At 45.4% G+C, this 16962-nt stretch overlaps 1 protein-coding gene across 1 annotated transcript in view; it reads left to right on the top strand.

The window, feature by feature from the left end:
* DNAH14 (dynein axonemal heavy chain 14) overlaps positions 1–16962 on the top strand; it is a 327779-nt gene that overhangs the window by 293924 nt on the left and 16893 nt on the right. The window contains exons 78-81 of the mRNA XM_043569070.1: positions 2801–2998; positions 4008–4204; positions 8597–8757; positions 10005–10201. Coding sequence (XP_043425005.1) covers positions 2801–2998; positions 4008–4204; positions 8597–8757; positions 10005–10201 — 753 coding nt within the window. The remainder of the gene's footprint in view (positions 1–2800; positions 2999–4007; positions 4205–8596; positions 8758–10004; positions 10202–16962) is intronic.

Consider the following 16962-nt stretch of genomic DNA (forward strand, 5'->3'; position numbering starts at 1 on the left):
ACACTTTTCCAAAGAAGACATCCAGATGGCCAACAGACACATGAAACAATATTCAGTGTCACTCATCATCAGGGAAATACAAATCAGAACCACACCGAGATACCACCTCACGCCAGTCAGAGTGGCTACAATCTACAAATCGGGAGACTACAGATGCTGGTGAGGATGTGGAGAAAGGGGAACCCTCTTGCACTGTTGGTGGGAATGCAAACTGGTAGAGCCGCTCTGGAAAACAGTGTGGAGCTTCCTCAAAAAATTAAAAATAGAACTACCCTACGACCCAGCAATAGCACTGCTAGGAGTCTACCCAAGGGATACAGGAGTGCTGATGCATAGGGGCACTTGTACCCCAATGTTTATAGCAGCACTTTCAATGGTAGCCAAATTATGGAAAGAGCCTAAATGTCCATCAACCGATGAATGGGTAAAGAAGTTGTGGTTTATATATACAATGGAATACTACTTGGCAATGAGAAAGAATGAAATCCTGCCATTTGCAGCAACGTGGATGGAACTGGAGGGTATTATGCTGAGTGAAATAAGTCAGGCAGAGAAAGATACCATATGTTTTCACTCATATGTGGATCCTCAGAAACTTAAGACCATGGGGGAGGGGAAGGGTAAAAAAAAAAAAAAGTTACAGAGAGGGAGGGAGGGAAGTGAACCACAAGAGACTCTTAAACACTGAGAACAAACTGAGGGTTGATGGGGGCTGGGGGAGAGGGGAAAGTGGGTGATGGGCACAGAGGAGGGCACCTGTTGGGATGAGTGCTGGGTGTTGCATGGAAGCCAATTGGACAATACATTCTATTTAATATAAAAAAAACAATTAGAAAAAAAATCTGGGTTCGAAAGGCAGGACAGTGTCAAGTTGCTTAATTTTTCACATGACATCAATTTTTGCCTACCCACAAAAGGCAGGCAGAAGAAACTTCAAACGCAGTATGTTCGAGTTGCTCATCAGCGGGATGAAACATGCGTGACGAAAGGTACATTATGGGCAAGCTTCTGTCAGTAGTTCATCCATCGGTGGCTGCGTTGTGTACCATACGAAGACACCTGCACAGTTTAACAAAGACATTGTTGGTGCCCTGTGTAGAGCCCCACATGAAACCCTACTCGTTCGCTCAGGGAGAGGTTTGTGGGTGTGTTATTGTTCTCCACAGCTTTCCAAGACTTCAGTGGCCCCTCACAATATGGTCTGTTGGCCGGGAACTTCCGTGGCTGTCATTTGGCTACTGTTGGCTACTTGATATATGGCTACCTGCGCCCTGACTGGTGGTACGACATGCCTTTTCATCACGTAGCGTTCGTGACCCATTCTTGGTATACAATTACAACTCAAAGAATACTTGTCTATTTCTCTGTCTTAAGACCAACCGTTGGTTCATTTGAGTTTGGTACATTAATATTAATGTATAGATCTACATAATATCGATATAAATATAATACTAATAAATATCATAAATAAAAAAAGAAGTCTCTCATTATGAATTCAGACACCATTCCTGATAAGAACTCAAAAATATATAGGGATTATAAGGGACTACTTAAATATGGGAAAGACTACCAAAAAAACTATAGCAAATATCATTTTAAATAGCCAACACTGAAGTTGTTTTTATTAACATCAAGAATCAAAAAAAACAAACAAAAAAACAGAATCAGACAGGGATGCTGATTACACCATTAACGTTCAGCATCGCCTCAAAAGCTCTGGTCAACGCAATAAGAAAATGACATAATTCACATTGATGATGTCAAATCATATTAATCCGTATTAAGGATGAGGGAATAAAAAGAAAAGTGCACGTACAAGCTATATCGTCCAGTTGCAGGACAACTGAGCTGTCAGCACAGAGCCTGACGTGGGCTCGCGAGCTGCAAGATCATGACCTGAGCCCAAGTCGGTCGCTCAACGGACTGAGCCACCCAGGCGACTCTGGACTAGCATTTTTGGAAGGAAAACAGGAAACAAAGATGAAAGGGAGGGAAGGAGGGGAAGAGAGCTGGAAGTTGAAGTAGAGAGGTGGGGAGGGGGGTCGGAGAGAGAATCAGGAATGAGATCCACTCAGTGCAGGGAGTTCAGAGAACATCTGTGTAAAGGGGCCCAAGAAACCTCCCAAAGCCAGCGGGGCCTCCGGGAGGGGATCTGACTGAAAGAGCAGGGGTCTCCAAAGACTCACGTCCCCTTGCTTACACCCTGTTGTGCCTTCCGAATCCGGTGCCACCAGCTTGTGGTGTCTGTTCCAAATAATAGTAATAATTTTAATTTAGTAATTCGATGTTCAACAACAAAAAAGAGTTAATAGTTGAAAATGTATATCCTGATATTTTTATCCCTCTTGCTATTCCCACGTACAACTGACCCTTGAACAAGGCGGGGGTTAGGGGCACCAACCCCTGTGTGGTTAAAAATCCGCGGATCACTTCTGATGCCCCAAAGCTTTATTAATAGCCTACTGTTGACTGAAAGCCTTACCCATAACGCCAACAGTCAATTAATACGTATTTTGTGTGTTATATGTATCGTATACTGTATTCTTACAATAAAGGCAGCTCGAGGAAAGAAAGCATTACTTAAGAAAATCACAAGGAACAGAAAATCCATTTACGGGAACGGTGAAAAATTCACATATATGGGGACCCACATACGTCAAACCCACGGTTGTGCAAGGGTCAACGGTATTTTTAAAGAGAAAATACAGGTAGCTGTTGCGAGTTGTTGATTTTACGTGCAAACATCAAAGTGGGCTGCAAACACGTTCTGAGATAGTAAAGACTGGTGGACTTTCTACAGGTTGCCATAAAGGTGCTGGAGAGCTCCCTGAATGCACAGACCGGGATTTCGTGGCAGAAACTGCACTACCTCATTGGGGAAGTGACTTACGGCGGCCGGGTGACGGACACCTGGGACAGGCGGTGTCTAAACACCCTTCTGCACAAATTCTGTAACCCGGAAGTGCTGAAAGATGACTTCAGTTTCTCCAGTGATGAGGTGGGAACAGGCATTTACTTACAGTACTTGATCACTGAAATGTAGTTGCGTTATCTAAAACCTGCATTTAAGTGGATTTTCATGGTCACTTTTAATGGCTCTTATTAACTGCCAGCAGCGTAAAAACAAGTCACCATTTACCATGTCAGCTGACATTTCATCTTCCCATGCATCCTCTCAAGGCCAGAAAGACCAGGGTCTGACCTCTGTCCCCTCGCTTATCCAAGAAGCAGACCATTAGGTCAGCCTCCGTGCAGGGAGAGAATTGGGCTCCATGCTTCAAAGGGATCGCGTCCAAGAAGCCGTGGGCGTCTCTTTACCCAGCATAGTCCTGTTCGTCATTATCACCTCATAGGTTCTAGAAGGCCCGTTTTCTCCCCAGGGGATGTGACACGAGAGTCAGCCTTACAGAGGGGAACTTAGCCACACAGCTAATCGCAGGAAGAAAGAGCTGGTGACCAGCATGAAGAGCTCTCCCACACCATTAAGTAGCTTCTTAATTAAAACAAATGTATTATGCATTTCGTAACTGGGATTTCGTATCTTTTGACCACCTTCACCCATTTGGCTCCCCCCCGCCAAGTGTTCAGACGGAGTCTTAACATCGTTGTCACATTCTTTCTATAGCTTCACCGAAGAAAGGCGGTTTGTTAAGGCTGGATTGTGTCCGTTATCTGTGGGTATGGGTCACTGAGGCAACAGGTAGTCAGAACCAAAGTGGTTTCCCTTCTTCTGTCTCTCTTCCCAACAAGAAAGTTACTGTGCGTATCCCAGAGCCACATTTTACAAACGCAGTCGTCCCAGAGGTAGCTTTTGACAGGAGTGTCTGGAATAGGCCACCCAGAAGTAAGGGGAGCCTTCTGCGTAAATGTTACGGGAATTTTATATAATTACATATGGTATTTATATATTTATATATGGTATAACTTTTATGGGAAGAAGCATCCACATGCATTACGGAAAGTAGGCATCGCTCTGGACAAAAACTGACAAGTGGTTAAATGTTCAGATACATCAGCCAGTGCCGAAATCCGCGAGCTTGAGGGATTACGTACACATCGTCCAGTCCTTACCTGACGACGACACGCCTGGGCTCCTGGGACTGCACCCGGAGGCCATAAGGGGTGGCAGAGAGATCCAGGGCCGGCACCTTGTGGACAGTCTCATTACCATGCAACCCGGGACCAGCGCCGATCTCGTGGTCCGGTAAGAACTCACTAGCAACGGTCGTTAGTCGGAAATTATTAAGTATTCATATTAAATAATTAAGTGTTAAGTGAATATGTAGGAATTTGAAGAGCTACAGTGCGGAACTTGCAGACAAATAAGTCTAAGATATAGTGGGGGTGCCCAGGCGGCTCAGTTGGTTAAGCGTCCAGTTCTTGGTTTTGGCTCAAGTCATGACCTCGCGTTTTGTGAGATCGAGCCCCACGTGGGGCTCTGTGGTGACAGCGTGGAGCCTGCCTGGGATTCTCTCTCTCTCTCTCTCTCTCTCTCTCTCTCTCTGCCCCTCCCCCACTCATGCATGCGCAGGCTCTCTCTCTCTCCCTCTCTCAAAGTAAACTTTAAAATAAAGTGCAAAATACAAAACAATCTGAACAGAAACTAAAGTGTAAGAGGACAGTATGTTGAAGAGGGCCAACGATACCACAGTCACAGGGCCTCAACAGCCTTACTCTGCTTATCCATAAACACAGAATGCCTGTTTCCCCGTCAAGGCCATTGTGAGCTTTAAAAGCTGTAACAGATGGGGGCGCCTGGGTGGCTCAGTCGGTGAAGTGCCCCACTTCGGCTCAGGTCATGATCTCACGGCTCGTGCGTTCAAGCCCCACATCAGGCTCTGCACTTCCGATTCTGTGTCTCCGTCTCTCTCTGCCCCTCCCCTGCTCATGCCCTGTCTCTCTCTCTCTCTCAAAAATAAACAAACATTAAAAAGCTATACCAGACGTAACCCAAATTCTCAAGCCTCCGCAGCCTGTAACTAGAAGACAAGGTCACGTTTGTCAAGGCCACAGCTACGTGGTGTGAGCTCAGTGGCCTCACTGCCTCCCCAGCAAAGTGTGTTCCTGAGGTTCCCAGACGTCCTCTCGGGTGCTCGTTCACACCCGCTGAGGACGCAGGTGGCCCACGCAGGCCTCGCCTCCTTCTTCCCTCGCTGAGTTCAAATCCCATTTCCACCACCTGACTTTGCAGACTTGGGGACGTCAGTTAAGTCTTCAAGTTCATCACGTTCGCATCTGAGATAATAACCGTGCCTACCTGTGGGGCTGTTCTCAGAATACGAGTTCCTCAGGTTAAGGGCAGCTTAAAAATCTAATTTTTCAATGTGTAAGTCTTACAGATTTTAACAATAATTTTTAAAAGGTCTTTGAATAGCGTTTGGTTATCTACTGACGTAAACGCTTTCAAGTATAATAATATTCATTACAGAGTTAATGTACTTCAGCTACCTCACCGCCAAACCTTCTTCAAATCTTGCAACAATTCTTATAAATCTAATAATTAAACAAATACGTGGGACCTTAAATTCTCTTATGTCTTCAAATATATCAACTTAGCTGAATTTCAACTCAAAATCATAAATTGAAACCAATTTCCCCACTTCCTGTTGTAAGTTGGAGTCCCAAAGCTGACCTTCAGGTGTTAAGAGCCCCAAATCTCTTAAATATCATAAATATTGAAAATACCAACAGGTACAGATTCCTCAACACAAAAGTACTGTCACTGTGGTTTTGACTCTGTTAATCCTGTCTACACCAACTTCTCAGTCTTCCCCGGGACCAGCGGCGCCACTGTGCGTGACATGGGAGTTTGCCTTCTTGGTGTGCTTCGGGTTGGGGGGAAAACAAGTAAATAAACTGAAACCGAAATTTAAACCACAACATGAGTGGATTCTCGTTGGGAACACGCATCGGATGCCTTGAACCCCGATTATACTTGTCGTTAAGGTCATCTCAACTCCAACCCCCGGTGATGGTGACGTTGCCCACGTCCCCAGGATCCGAGTCCACGTTCCCCTAGGCTGTTAGTCTGTGGGCTCACAGATCGGGTTTAGGGCCCTTGTGCTCTGCAGGAGCGCCAGCGGACCTGACCACCTGAGTCCTCCCTCAGTCTTGTCCTTGCCGCTGGTGCACGGGTGGCCCCACTCTAGGTAATCCCCCCTGTGATGTCACCACAAGGCTCTATAAAAGCTGGGCTGCAGCTCGGGCTTTGTGGGGGATGGGCGTGTGCGGCCAGGACCTTCTGCGCACAGGCGCCCCCAATGGTAAGTTCCCCCGAGTAAAACTGTAAGTGGTCCTCTTAGTCTGGAGGACACGTCTCCCTCCTCCACCTCCTAACAGGCTCCTAAGATACACGTCTTTTTTATATTTTTTTTCCACTTAGTTCTAAAACCTCTGAACCTATTGGAACTCTGTACGCTTTGGTCTTCTCGTCTCTTTGTTGTTGTTTAGTTGTTGTTTTTCTTGAGAGAGACAGAAACCGAATGAGAAGGGGAGGAGCACAGAGAGAGAGAGAGAGAGAGAGAGAGAGAGAGAGACTCCCAAGCAGGCTCCGTGCTGTCAGCCCAGAGCCCGACGCAGGGCTCGAACCCATAAAACTGTGAGATCATGACCCGAGCTGAAACCGAGAGTCGGACACTCAGGCGACCGTGCCACCCAGGCGCCCCTTCCTGTCTCTGGACCACGAAACTCATATTAAAATGGTATCTGATTGGATCCTCACTGTGGCTTTGGCTGACCATCTGGTGCTCTCTTCCAAGGTCATTGCACTGACACAAAACAGGTGTAACCGAGCCCTCCCCCACCGACGGAGTGAACGCGTCCTACCTTCTACGTGCAGGAAAGCTGCACACACAGCGAAACAGGAGTGGCTACTTGGAAGCCTTCCCGTGTGCCCCCAGAAGATCAGGTTCAATTCCCTGCGCGTCCTGCGCTCGTAAATACTGACGGCTGTGCCTCCCGCCTTCAACAAATTCGCCAGTTAGAGATGGGTTATGGGGCTGCTGTTCGCAAGCATGTTGAGTGTGTTTATCCGTGCCCCTCGGGCATTCTGGGAGGCTGGGATGGCTGCCATTATGCTGCCTGTGCTCAAAACATACTAGAAACTTCTCTGCATGACTAGATCTAAAAGATCCGTCCCATTTGACTTAACGCCCTCAGGGGTAGCAAAGAGTTGCCCTTTGAAGATGTGTGCTTTTTGAAGTCTTCTGAATCATCAGAAGCCACCTTGGACGAATGCCACTGAGTAACCTTGCTTTAAAGTCACCGCCTAAGTGTGAAAACAAAATGGGAAAACCTCCTACTTGGCGTGAGGGGTGAGCGGACACAGAAGCAGTGCACTGAGCGTGGCTGTGGCTTCCAGGCCGTCGCTCACCGTGCAGGACGACACCCTGGCTGTGTGAGACCTGGGTGACGGCTGAAACCAGCCCCTGCCAGCAGTTAGAGTAACAGCACGAGCTCAGGGGAGCTTTAGTGCTTAGAGCTCGTCCAGCTTTCGCGCTCTGCCCCGCCTGGTCCAGGCCTGTGCCCCCACGGCCGCCCAGCGTCCCCGAGGAATCTGACACACGGTTGGTGACAAGCACACGCTGTCGGGTTGCCGCCTGCGCCTTCATTTCGGCATTGACACTTCACGCAGATGCGTTCCGAAGATGAATTGTCGACAAAGAAATCTTAAGAACCCTTTAAAAATACATATTTTCTTGGGGCGCCTGGGTGGCTCCGTCGGTTGAGCGGCCGACTTCGGCTCAGGTCACGATCTCACGGTCCGCGAGTTCGAGCCCCGCGTCGGGCTCTGTGCTGACGTCGGGCTCTGTGCTGACGTCGGGCTCTGTGCTGACGGCTCGGAGCCTGGAGCCTGCTTCCGATTCTGTGTCTCCCTCTCTCTCTGCCCCTCCCCCCTTCATGCTCTGTCTCTCCCTGTCTCAAAAATAAATAAAGGTTAAAAAAAAATTTTTTTAAATACATATTTTCTTGTAAACGTCTAAAGTGCAGGGGGTGCCTGGGTGGCTCAGTCAGTTAAGTGTCTTTTTTTTTTAATGTTTATTTTTGAGAGAGAGAGAGAGAGAGACGGAGCGTGAGCAGGGGAGGGGCAGAGAGAGAGGGAGACACAGAATCCGAAGCAGGCTCCAGGCTCCGAGCTGTCAGCACAGGGCCTAACATGGGGCTCAAACCCACAGACTATGAGATCATGACCTGAGCTGAAGCTGGACGCTTAACCAACTGAGCCACCCTGGTGCCCCTTAAGTGTCTGACTCTTGATCTCAGGGTGGTGGGTTCAAGTCCCGCATTGGGCTCCACACTCCTTGTGGAGCCTACTAGAATAAAAAAAAGGTTAAATTATAAATAAAATAAAAATTTCTCGGGAAGCAGGGCAAGGGGCCAGTTTTATCCCGACCATTGATTTCAGTTCGGGTCGTGATCTCACGGTTGATGAGGTAGAGCCCCGCGCCGGCTCCACGGCCGGCCGCTTCCTCATCTGTAAGATGCACGGACTCCGTCGTGTGCCTAGTCGCGTGCGGCTGTGAAGCGGCTTGGCCCGGGCCTGAACAGCGGGCTGTCCTGGGTCACACAGATCCGCATCTCTCCGTGTCCTTTGTAGTCCCGAGCAGAGTAACGACGAACTGCTGATGGAAATCCTGTCTGACCTGCTACAGCGGCTGCCGAGGTCTGTGGAGAAGGAAGAATGTGCTGGAACACCCAGCACCTTGAAGTGCATCATGTCCAGCCCCCTCTGGGAGTCTCTCTGTAAGAGCATCCAAGGTAGGCACAGGACGTGCGTCCTCGGGGAAGGACTCTGGCCCCAAGGGGAAGGGGTGGGGGTCCCCCAAGACCCCACAGAAGCAGCCAGGCCGAGTGAGGTAGGCAGTGCGGTCTCTACGCCCCCCCCTTCCCACTCTCCAAGCTGAGAGACCACCCCCTCCCCCTCTCCAAGCTTGGGGCAGAGAAGGAAAGGGTGCTGTAGCTTTGTCTTCCTTTCTGGTTTTGTTGGGGCAGGGGGGTGGGTGGCTGGGAGACTAAAAGTGAAGAAATATGCTTGTAGCAAAGCAGGAAGGAGCTGCCCTGCCTGAGGCTATAGAGCAGCTTGGGGGGTCCCTGCCCCGCCCGGCCTGCCTGCGGAGCACAAGGAACGTGGACCCTCTGACCGGCGGCCCCTGCTCTGAGGGCTCCGGAAAGGGGGCAGGCCCAGGGGTGACAGGGCACCCAGCCCCCGGGGGGCCAGCGTCCGGGCCGTGGCAAATGACCCAGTTAACTTCTCAACATCCATATCTTAACTGTGTATTTTTGAAAAATTTTTAAATATTTATTTGGGGGAGAGCACAAGTAGGGGAGGGACAGAGGATCTGAAGTGGGCTCTGAGCTGACGGCACAGAGCACGATGCCAGGCTTGACCCCACAACCGGCACAGACCCCGAGGTCAGGCTTGACCCCCTCCCCCCCCAAACCGCGAGATCATGACCTGAGCCAGTCAGACGCTCAACCAGCTGGGCCACCCAGGCGCCCCTATACCTTACCCCTGTAAAGAAGGTTCGTCGGGAACCCAATGCTGAGCGGTAGTCTGTGACATCGGTGCTGTTGTGGAGTCGGAACCACGGTCAGCACCCTAGGGCTGTGGCCAGGTCCGGCCACCGTTCATTCCTGTGCAGCCTGAAAGCTAAAAGGGGTCTCACATTCTTTAGTGGTTGGAAAAAACCAAAAGAAGAATATTTTAGGACCCGCAAATATCATATGAAATATGAACGCGAGGGCTGCCGCACAAATAAAACTTTACTGGCAGACGGCCAAGCTTACCGGTTTCGTGCGCCCGCGCCTGCCTTCGCACCACGGAAGCAGAGCCCAGCAGTCGTGACGCAGACGGGGTGGCCACGGAGCCTGAAGTAATTCCTGATTTTCTGCAGAAAGCGTGTCACGATCGCTGGTCTTGACGCATGAAGTTCCTTCCATTTCCGAAGCCCGTGTTTCTCCTTTTATCTGAAAAATAACCTAATGTTCTGGCTTTCTCGATCCAGGCTATGATCCCCTCATCCACTGTGTCCTGCTAACCTTTCTGAGCCAAGAAATCGAACGATTTGATAAGTTCTTATTTGTTGTGCATGAATCTTTGAAAGGCCTTCAACTTGCGATAAAAGGAAAAACCATCCTCACCCAAGAACTGGAGGAAATGTATGAGTCTTTTCTCAATAGAAGAGTGCCTACGCTGTGGCAGGTGAGAGCCGTCACGCTACCCGGTTAACTGCCGAGCCGTAAGCGTGGGGTGCGGGCAGGGGGTGGGGGGCGTTCACTGTGGCACCTGATGAAGTGTTAAGTATTCTTGAAAGATGCTGACGTACGTTGGGCGTGAGCATGTATTAATAAAACCTCTTAGAGGGCAATCTGGCCATTCCACTCAGATAAATTTAAGATGTGTTGTTAATTTTAAGTTGCAGAAAATGACGTCATTTTTAGAGATTATAAAAACCTATATACTAGTGTGTGCATACATGTGCTTATAAAAACGCATCTATGCTTTAGATTCAAGAACCCCCAACCGAAAGTCTCGGAAGAAAATGCACAAACAACTCTTCCCACTGGTGGCCTTAAATGAGGGAGACTGGAGGGTCTTGTGGGTGGGAAAGAGGCTTTAACTTTACATTTTACGTATCCTTGTATCTTACTGTACTGTTTTGGTTTTTTTTTTTATCACATTCGTGTCTTTTTAAGTTTTTATTCCGGTATAACTGACCTACAGGGTTAGATTAGCTTCAGGTGTACAGGACAGTGATTGAACACGCGTATTCACTACTCTGTGCTCATCATGACAAGGGTGCCCCTTAATTTATCACCATCACCTATTTCACCCATCCCCCCACCCCGCCACCTCCCCCCTGGTGACCAGCAGTGTCTTCTCTGTAAGTTAGGAGTCTGTTTTTTTGATTTGTCTCTTTTTTTGCTCTGTTTCTTAAATTCCACATTTGAGTGAAACCATATGGTATTTGCCTTTCTCCGCCTGTTCTTTCGCTTAGCATGATACCCTCTAGACCCATCCACGTTGTAGCAAATGGCAGGATTTCATTCTCTGCTATGGGGGACTGCTATGCCGTCGCGTACGTATGCCTCTTTGTCCGTCCACTTGTCTATCGATGGGCTTGGGTTGTCTCCACCCTTGGCTACTGTAAATAGTGCTGCAGTAAACATCAGGGTGCACGTATCTTTTCGAATTAGTGTTTTTGGTTTCTTTGGGTAAATACCCAGTAGTGGAATTACCGATCATATGGTGATTCTACTTTTAATGCTTTGAGGAAACTTCATACTGTTTTCCAAGTGGCTGCACCAGCGTGCATTCCCACCAATAATGCAAGAGTGTTCCCCTTTCTCCACATCTTGGTCAATATTTGTTGTTTCTTATGTTGTTGATTTTAGCCATTCTGACAGGTGTGAGGTGGTATCTCATCGTGGTTTTGATTTGCATTTCCCTGATGATGAGTGACATTGAGCATCTCTTCATGTGTCTGTTGGCCATCTGGATGTCTTCTTTGGGAAAATGTCCGTTCGTGTTTTCTGCCCATTTTTAAATTGGGTTATTTTTTGGTGTTGAGTTGTATGAGTTCTTTATATATTTTGGGTACTAACCTTTTATCAGATCTGTCATTTGCAAGTATCTTCTCACATTCAGTAGTTGTCTTTTAGTCTCGTTGATTGTTTCCTTTGCTGTACAGAAGCTTTTTATTTTGATTCAGTCCCAATAGTTTATTTTTCTTTTGTTTCCCTTTTCCCAGGAGACATGTCTAGAAAAACATCGCTACAGCCGATGTCAGAGGCATTACTGTCTGTGCTGTCTTCGAGGATTTTATGGTTTCAGGTCTCACATTTGGGTCTTTAATCTATTTTGACTGTCATTTTTGTGCATGGTGTAAGAAAGTGGTTCGGGGGGCGACTGGGTGGCGCAGTCGGTTAAGCGTCCGACTTCAGCCAGGTCACGATCTCGCGGTCCGTGAGTTCGAGCCCCGCGTCGGGCTCTGGGCTGATGGCTCGGAGCCTGGAGCCTGTTTCCGATTCTGTCTCCCTCTCTCTCTGCCCCTCCCCCGTTCATGCTCTGTCTCTCTCTGTCCCAAAAATAAAATAAAAACGTTGAAAAAAAAAAAAGAAAGTGGTTCAGTTTTATTCTTTTGCTTGTAACTGTCCAATTTTCCCAGCACCATTTGTTGAAGAGACTGTCTTTGTCCCATTGCATATTCTTTCTCTTTTGTTGAAGATTAATTGACCATATAATTGTGGTTTCGCTTCTGGGCTCTCTATTCTGTTCAGTTGATCTGTGTGTCTGTTTGTCTGTAATACCATCCTGTTTTGATTACTACAACTTTGTTGTAGGTCTTGAAATCTGGGATTGTGACACCTACACTTTTAGTCTTCTTTTTCAAGATTTCTTTGGCTATTTGGAGTCTTTTGTGGTTCCATACAAATTTTAGGATCGTTTGTTCTAGTTGTGTGAAAAATGCTATTGGTATTTTCATAGGGATTGCATTAAATATGTAGATTGCTTTGGGTAGTATTGTTAAATATTTTAACAATATTTATTCTCCCAATCCATGAGCATAGAATATCTTTCCATTTGTTTGTGTCATCTTTAATTTCTTTCATCAGTGTTTTATAGTTTCCAGAATATAGGTCTTTCAGTCCTAAACTCTTTAGTCAAGTTTATTCCTAGGTATTTTATTATTTTTGGTGCAATTGCAAATGAGACTGTTTTCTTAATTTCTCTTTCTGTTGCTTTATTATTGGTGTATAAAAATGCACTGGATTTCTGTATGTTGATTTTGTGTCCTACAACTTTACTGAATTCATGTGTTAGTTGTAGAATTTTTTTTGGTGGAATCTTTCGGGTTTTCTATCTACAGTGTCATGTCACCTATAAGTAGTAAATTTTTACTTCTTCTTCACCAATTTAGATGCCTTTCATTCTTGTCTGATTGCTGTGGACTTTCAATAGTATGTTGAATACAAGTGCTGAGAGTGGACATCCTTGTCTTGTTCTTGATCTCAGGAGAAAAGTTCTGTTTTCCCCATGAAAGAAGCGACGTTTGCTGTGGGTTTTTCATATATGCCCTTTATTATGTTGAGATACCTTCCCTCTAAACCTACTTTGTTGAGTGTTTTTATCATGAATGGATGTTGTACTTGGTCAAATGCTGTTTCTGCATCTATTGAAAGGATCATATGGTTTTTATCCTTTCTCTTATTGATGTGATGTATCATGTAGATTGATTTGTAAATATCAAATCACCCTTCCATCCCAGAGATAAACCCCACTTGATCATGGTGGATAATTTTTTTACTGTATTGTTGAATTCGGTTTGCTAGCGCTTTGGTCAGGATTTTACATCTGTGTTCATCATGGATATTGGCCCGAGTTCTTTTTTTTTGTAGTGTCTTTTTCTGGTTTTCTGTATCAGGGTAATGCTGGCCTCATAGAATGAATTTAGAAGCTTTCCTTCCTCTTCTATTTTTGGAATAGTTTGAGAAGAACAGGTATTATTAACTCTTCTTTAAATGTTTGGTAGAATTAGGGGCGCCTTGGTGGCTCAGTAGGTTAAGCGTCCGACGTCAGCTTAGGTCACGATCTTGTAGTTCGTGACTTTGAGCCCCACATCAGGCTCTGTGGTGACAGCTCAGAGCCTGGGGCCTGCTTTGGATTCTGTGTCTCCCTTTCTCTCTATCCCTCCCCCACTCATGCTTTGTCTCTCAAAAATAAGTAAACATTTTTTAAAAATTAAATGGCGCGCCTGGGTGGCTCAGTTGACTGACTTCGGCTCAGGTCAGGATCTCATGGTTGTGAGTTCGAGCCCCATGTCGGGCTCTGTGCTGACAGCTCGGAACCTAGAGCCTGCTCCAGGTTCTGTGTCTCCCTCTCTCTCTGCCCCTCCCCTGCTCATGCTCACTTGCTCACATGCTCTCTCTCTCTCTCTCTCTCTCTCTCTCTCTCTCAAAAATGAATAAACATTAAAAAAAAATAAAAATAAATTTAAATGTTTGGTAGAATTTACCTATGAAGCTGTCTGGTCCTGGACTTTTGTTTGCTGGAAGTTTTTTGATTACTGATTCAATTTAATTGCTAGTAATTGATCTGTTCAAATTTTCTATTTCTTTCTGATTCAGTTTTTGGAGTGTATATGTTTCTAGGAACGTATCCAGTTCTTCTAGGTTGCCCAACTTGTTGGCATACCATTTTACATACTGTTCTCCTATAATCTTTTTATTATTCTGTGGTGTCAGTTATTTTTTTCCCTCTTTCATTTCTGATTTGATTAGTTATTTGAGTCTCTGTTTCTTTTTTTCTTTTTTTTTCTTTTTGAGGAGCCTGGGCTATGCTCATCAATATTGTTGATCTTTTCAAAACTCCAGCTCTTGGTTTCATTGACCTGTTCTATGTTTTAAATTTCTGTTTCGTTTATTTCTACTCGAATTTCCTTCCTTTCCTTTCCTTTTTGGTTTTATTTGTTCTTTTTCTAGCTCCATTAGGTGTAAGGTTATGTTGTTTGAGATTCTTCTTGCTTCTTGTGGTAGCCCTGTGTTGCTATAAACTTCCCTCTTAAAACAGCTTCTGCTGCATCCCAAAGATTTGGGACCATTATATTTTCATTTTCATTTTCTCCATGTGTTTTTTATTTTATTTCCTCTTTGATTTCTTGATCAAATTGATCCATTTATTGTTTAGTAGCGTGTATTTAACCTCCATGTATTTGTGTTCTTTCCAGATTTTTTTCTTGTTGACTTTTAGTTTCATAGAGTTGTGGTCAGAAAAGATGCATGCTTTGACTTCAGTCTTTGGAATTTGCTGAGACTTGTTTTGTGGCTGGATATGTGATCTGTTCTGGAGAATGTTCCATGTGTACTTGAAAACAATGTGCATTCTGCTGATTTTGGATGGAATGTCTGAATATACCTGTTAGATCAGCTGCCCCAGTGTGTCATTCAAAGCCACTGTTTCCTTGTTGACTTTCTGTTTACATGATCTGTCCATTGATGTAAGCAGGGTGCTAAAGTCCCCACTATTTTTGTATCCTTATCAATTGCATCCTTCATGTTATTAGCTGCTTTATGTATTGGGGTGTTCTATGTTGGGTGCATAAATATTTACAATTGTTATATCTTCTTGTAGGATTGTCCCCTTTATTATTATATACTGTCCTTCTTTGTCTCTTATTACAGACTTTGTTTTAAAGTCTATTTCGTTCAATAAGAATTGTTACCCTGGCTTCCTTTTCACTTCCATGTACGTGATAAATGCTTTTCCATCCCTTCACTTTCAATCTGCAGGTGTCTTTGGGAATGAAATGAGTCTCTTGTAGGCAGCATATAGATGGGTCTTGCTTTTTTATCCATTACGTCATCCTGTGTCTTTTGATCGGAGCAAAATGGATTGCGTCCATTTACATTCAAAGTAATTATTGATATGTATGTACTTACTGCCATTTCGTCACTCCTTTTACGGTCGTAGTTCTTCTCTGTTCCTTTCTTTTGAGAAGTCCGCTGCTTTCTTTAGTGATATATTTGGATTCCTTTCTCTTTATTTTTTGCATATCTGTTACCAGTTTTTGATTTGTGGTTAACATTCGGTTTGCACATAATGTCTTATGTGTATAGGAGTCTATATTAAGTTGATGGTTGCTTAAGTTTGAAGCCATTGTAAAGGCACTAAATTTTTACTCTTCCCCATGGTGTAGGTATCTGATATCATACTTTACATACGTTAATTTTGTGAATCCCTTGACAGATTTTTACATATATACTTATTCTTATTGCTTTTGTGATTCCTGCTTTTCTTATTCCTGCTTACGGTCTTTCCTTGCCTCTCAGAATCCCCTTTATCGTTTCTTGTGGGTCTGGTTTAGTGGTCATGGACTCCTTTAAACTTTGGGAAGCTCTTATCCATCCTTCTATTCTGAATGATAGCCGTGCTGGATACAGTATTCTTGGCTGCAGGCTTTTCCTTTCAGCACTTTGATTATATAATGCCCCTCCCTTCTGGCCTGCAAAGTTGCTGCTGAGAATGCAGCTGATTGCCTTATGGGATTTCCCTTGTATGAAACTGCTTTCTTTTCTCTTGCTGCTTTTAAACCTCTCTCTTGATCCATGCTTCTTGCCATTTAAATTCCCCTGTGCCTTGGTGTGGACCTCCTTTGGTTTTGTTAGGGGCTCTCTGTGCCTCCTGAATCTGGACTTCTGTTTCCTTCCCCAGATTCAGGAAGGTTTCAGCTGTCATTTGTTCAAATAAATTTTCTGTCCTCTTTGCTCTCTTCTCCTTCTAGGACCCCAATAATGCAAATGTTATTAGGCTTGATGGTGTCACTGAGTTCCCCTAACTTGTTCTCATTTTTTCTTTTTCTCAACTACTCAGCTTGATTTCTCTCCATTACTCTGTCCTCCAGGTCACTGATCTGTTCCTCTGCTTCCTCTACTCTACTATTTATTCCATCTCGTGTATTTTTAATATCAGTTATTGTGTTGTCACTGATTGGTTCTTTTTTATGTTTTCTGTCTCTGTGTTGAGGGTCTCACTGAGGTCCCCCACTCTTTCTCAAGTCCAGTGAGTATATTTATGACCATTACTTTAAATTCTCTACCAGGCATATTACTCCATTACTCATTTCATTTCATTACTCCATCTCCATTTCATTTAGTTCTCTTGCTGCGATTTTTGTCCTGTTCATTCACTTGGGACATATTCCTTTGTCTCTTCATGTTGTCTAACTCTCTGTGTCTGTTTGTGTCAGCAAAGTCAGCTGCGTCTCCCGCACTTAAAGCAGTGGCCTTAGGAAGACGAGGTCCTGTAGTGCCCCGCAGTGCAGTGTCCCCTGTTCACGGGAAAATGGCGCTTCAGGGGTGTCCCCGTGTGTGTTGCTACAGGGGTTCCTACTGCGGCAGCTGAACCGTGTTCCCCTTCCGTGCGGTGGCTCTGCCTGTTGTGGGCAGGGTCCGGTCCCTGTGCGG

This window comes from Prionailurus bengalensis, chromosome E4 (assembly GCF_016509475.1).
Source record: "Prionailurus bengalensis isolate Pbe53 chromosome E4, Fcat_Pben_1.1_paternal_pri, whole genome shotgun sequence".
Classification (NCBI taxonomy): Eukaryota; Metazoa; Chordata; class Mammalia; order Carnivora; family Felidae; genus Prionailurus; species Prionailurus bengalensis.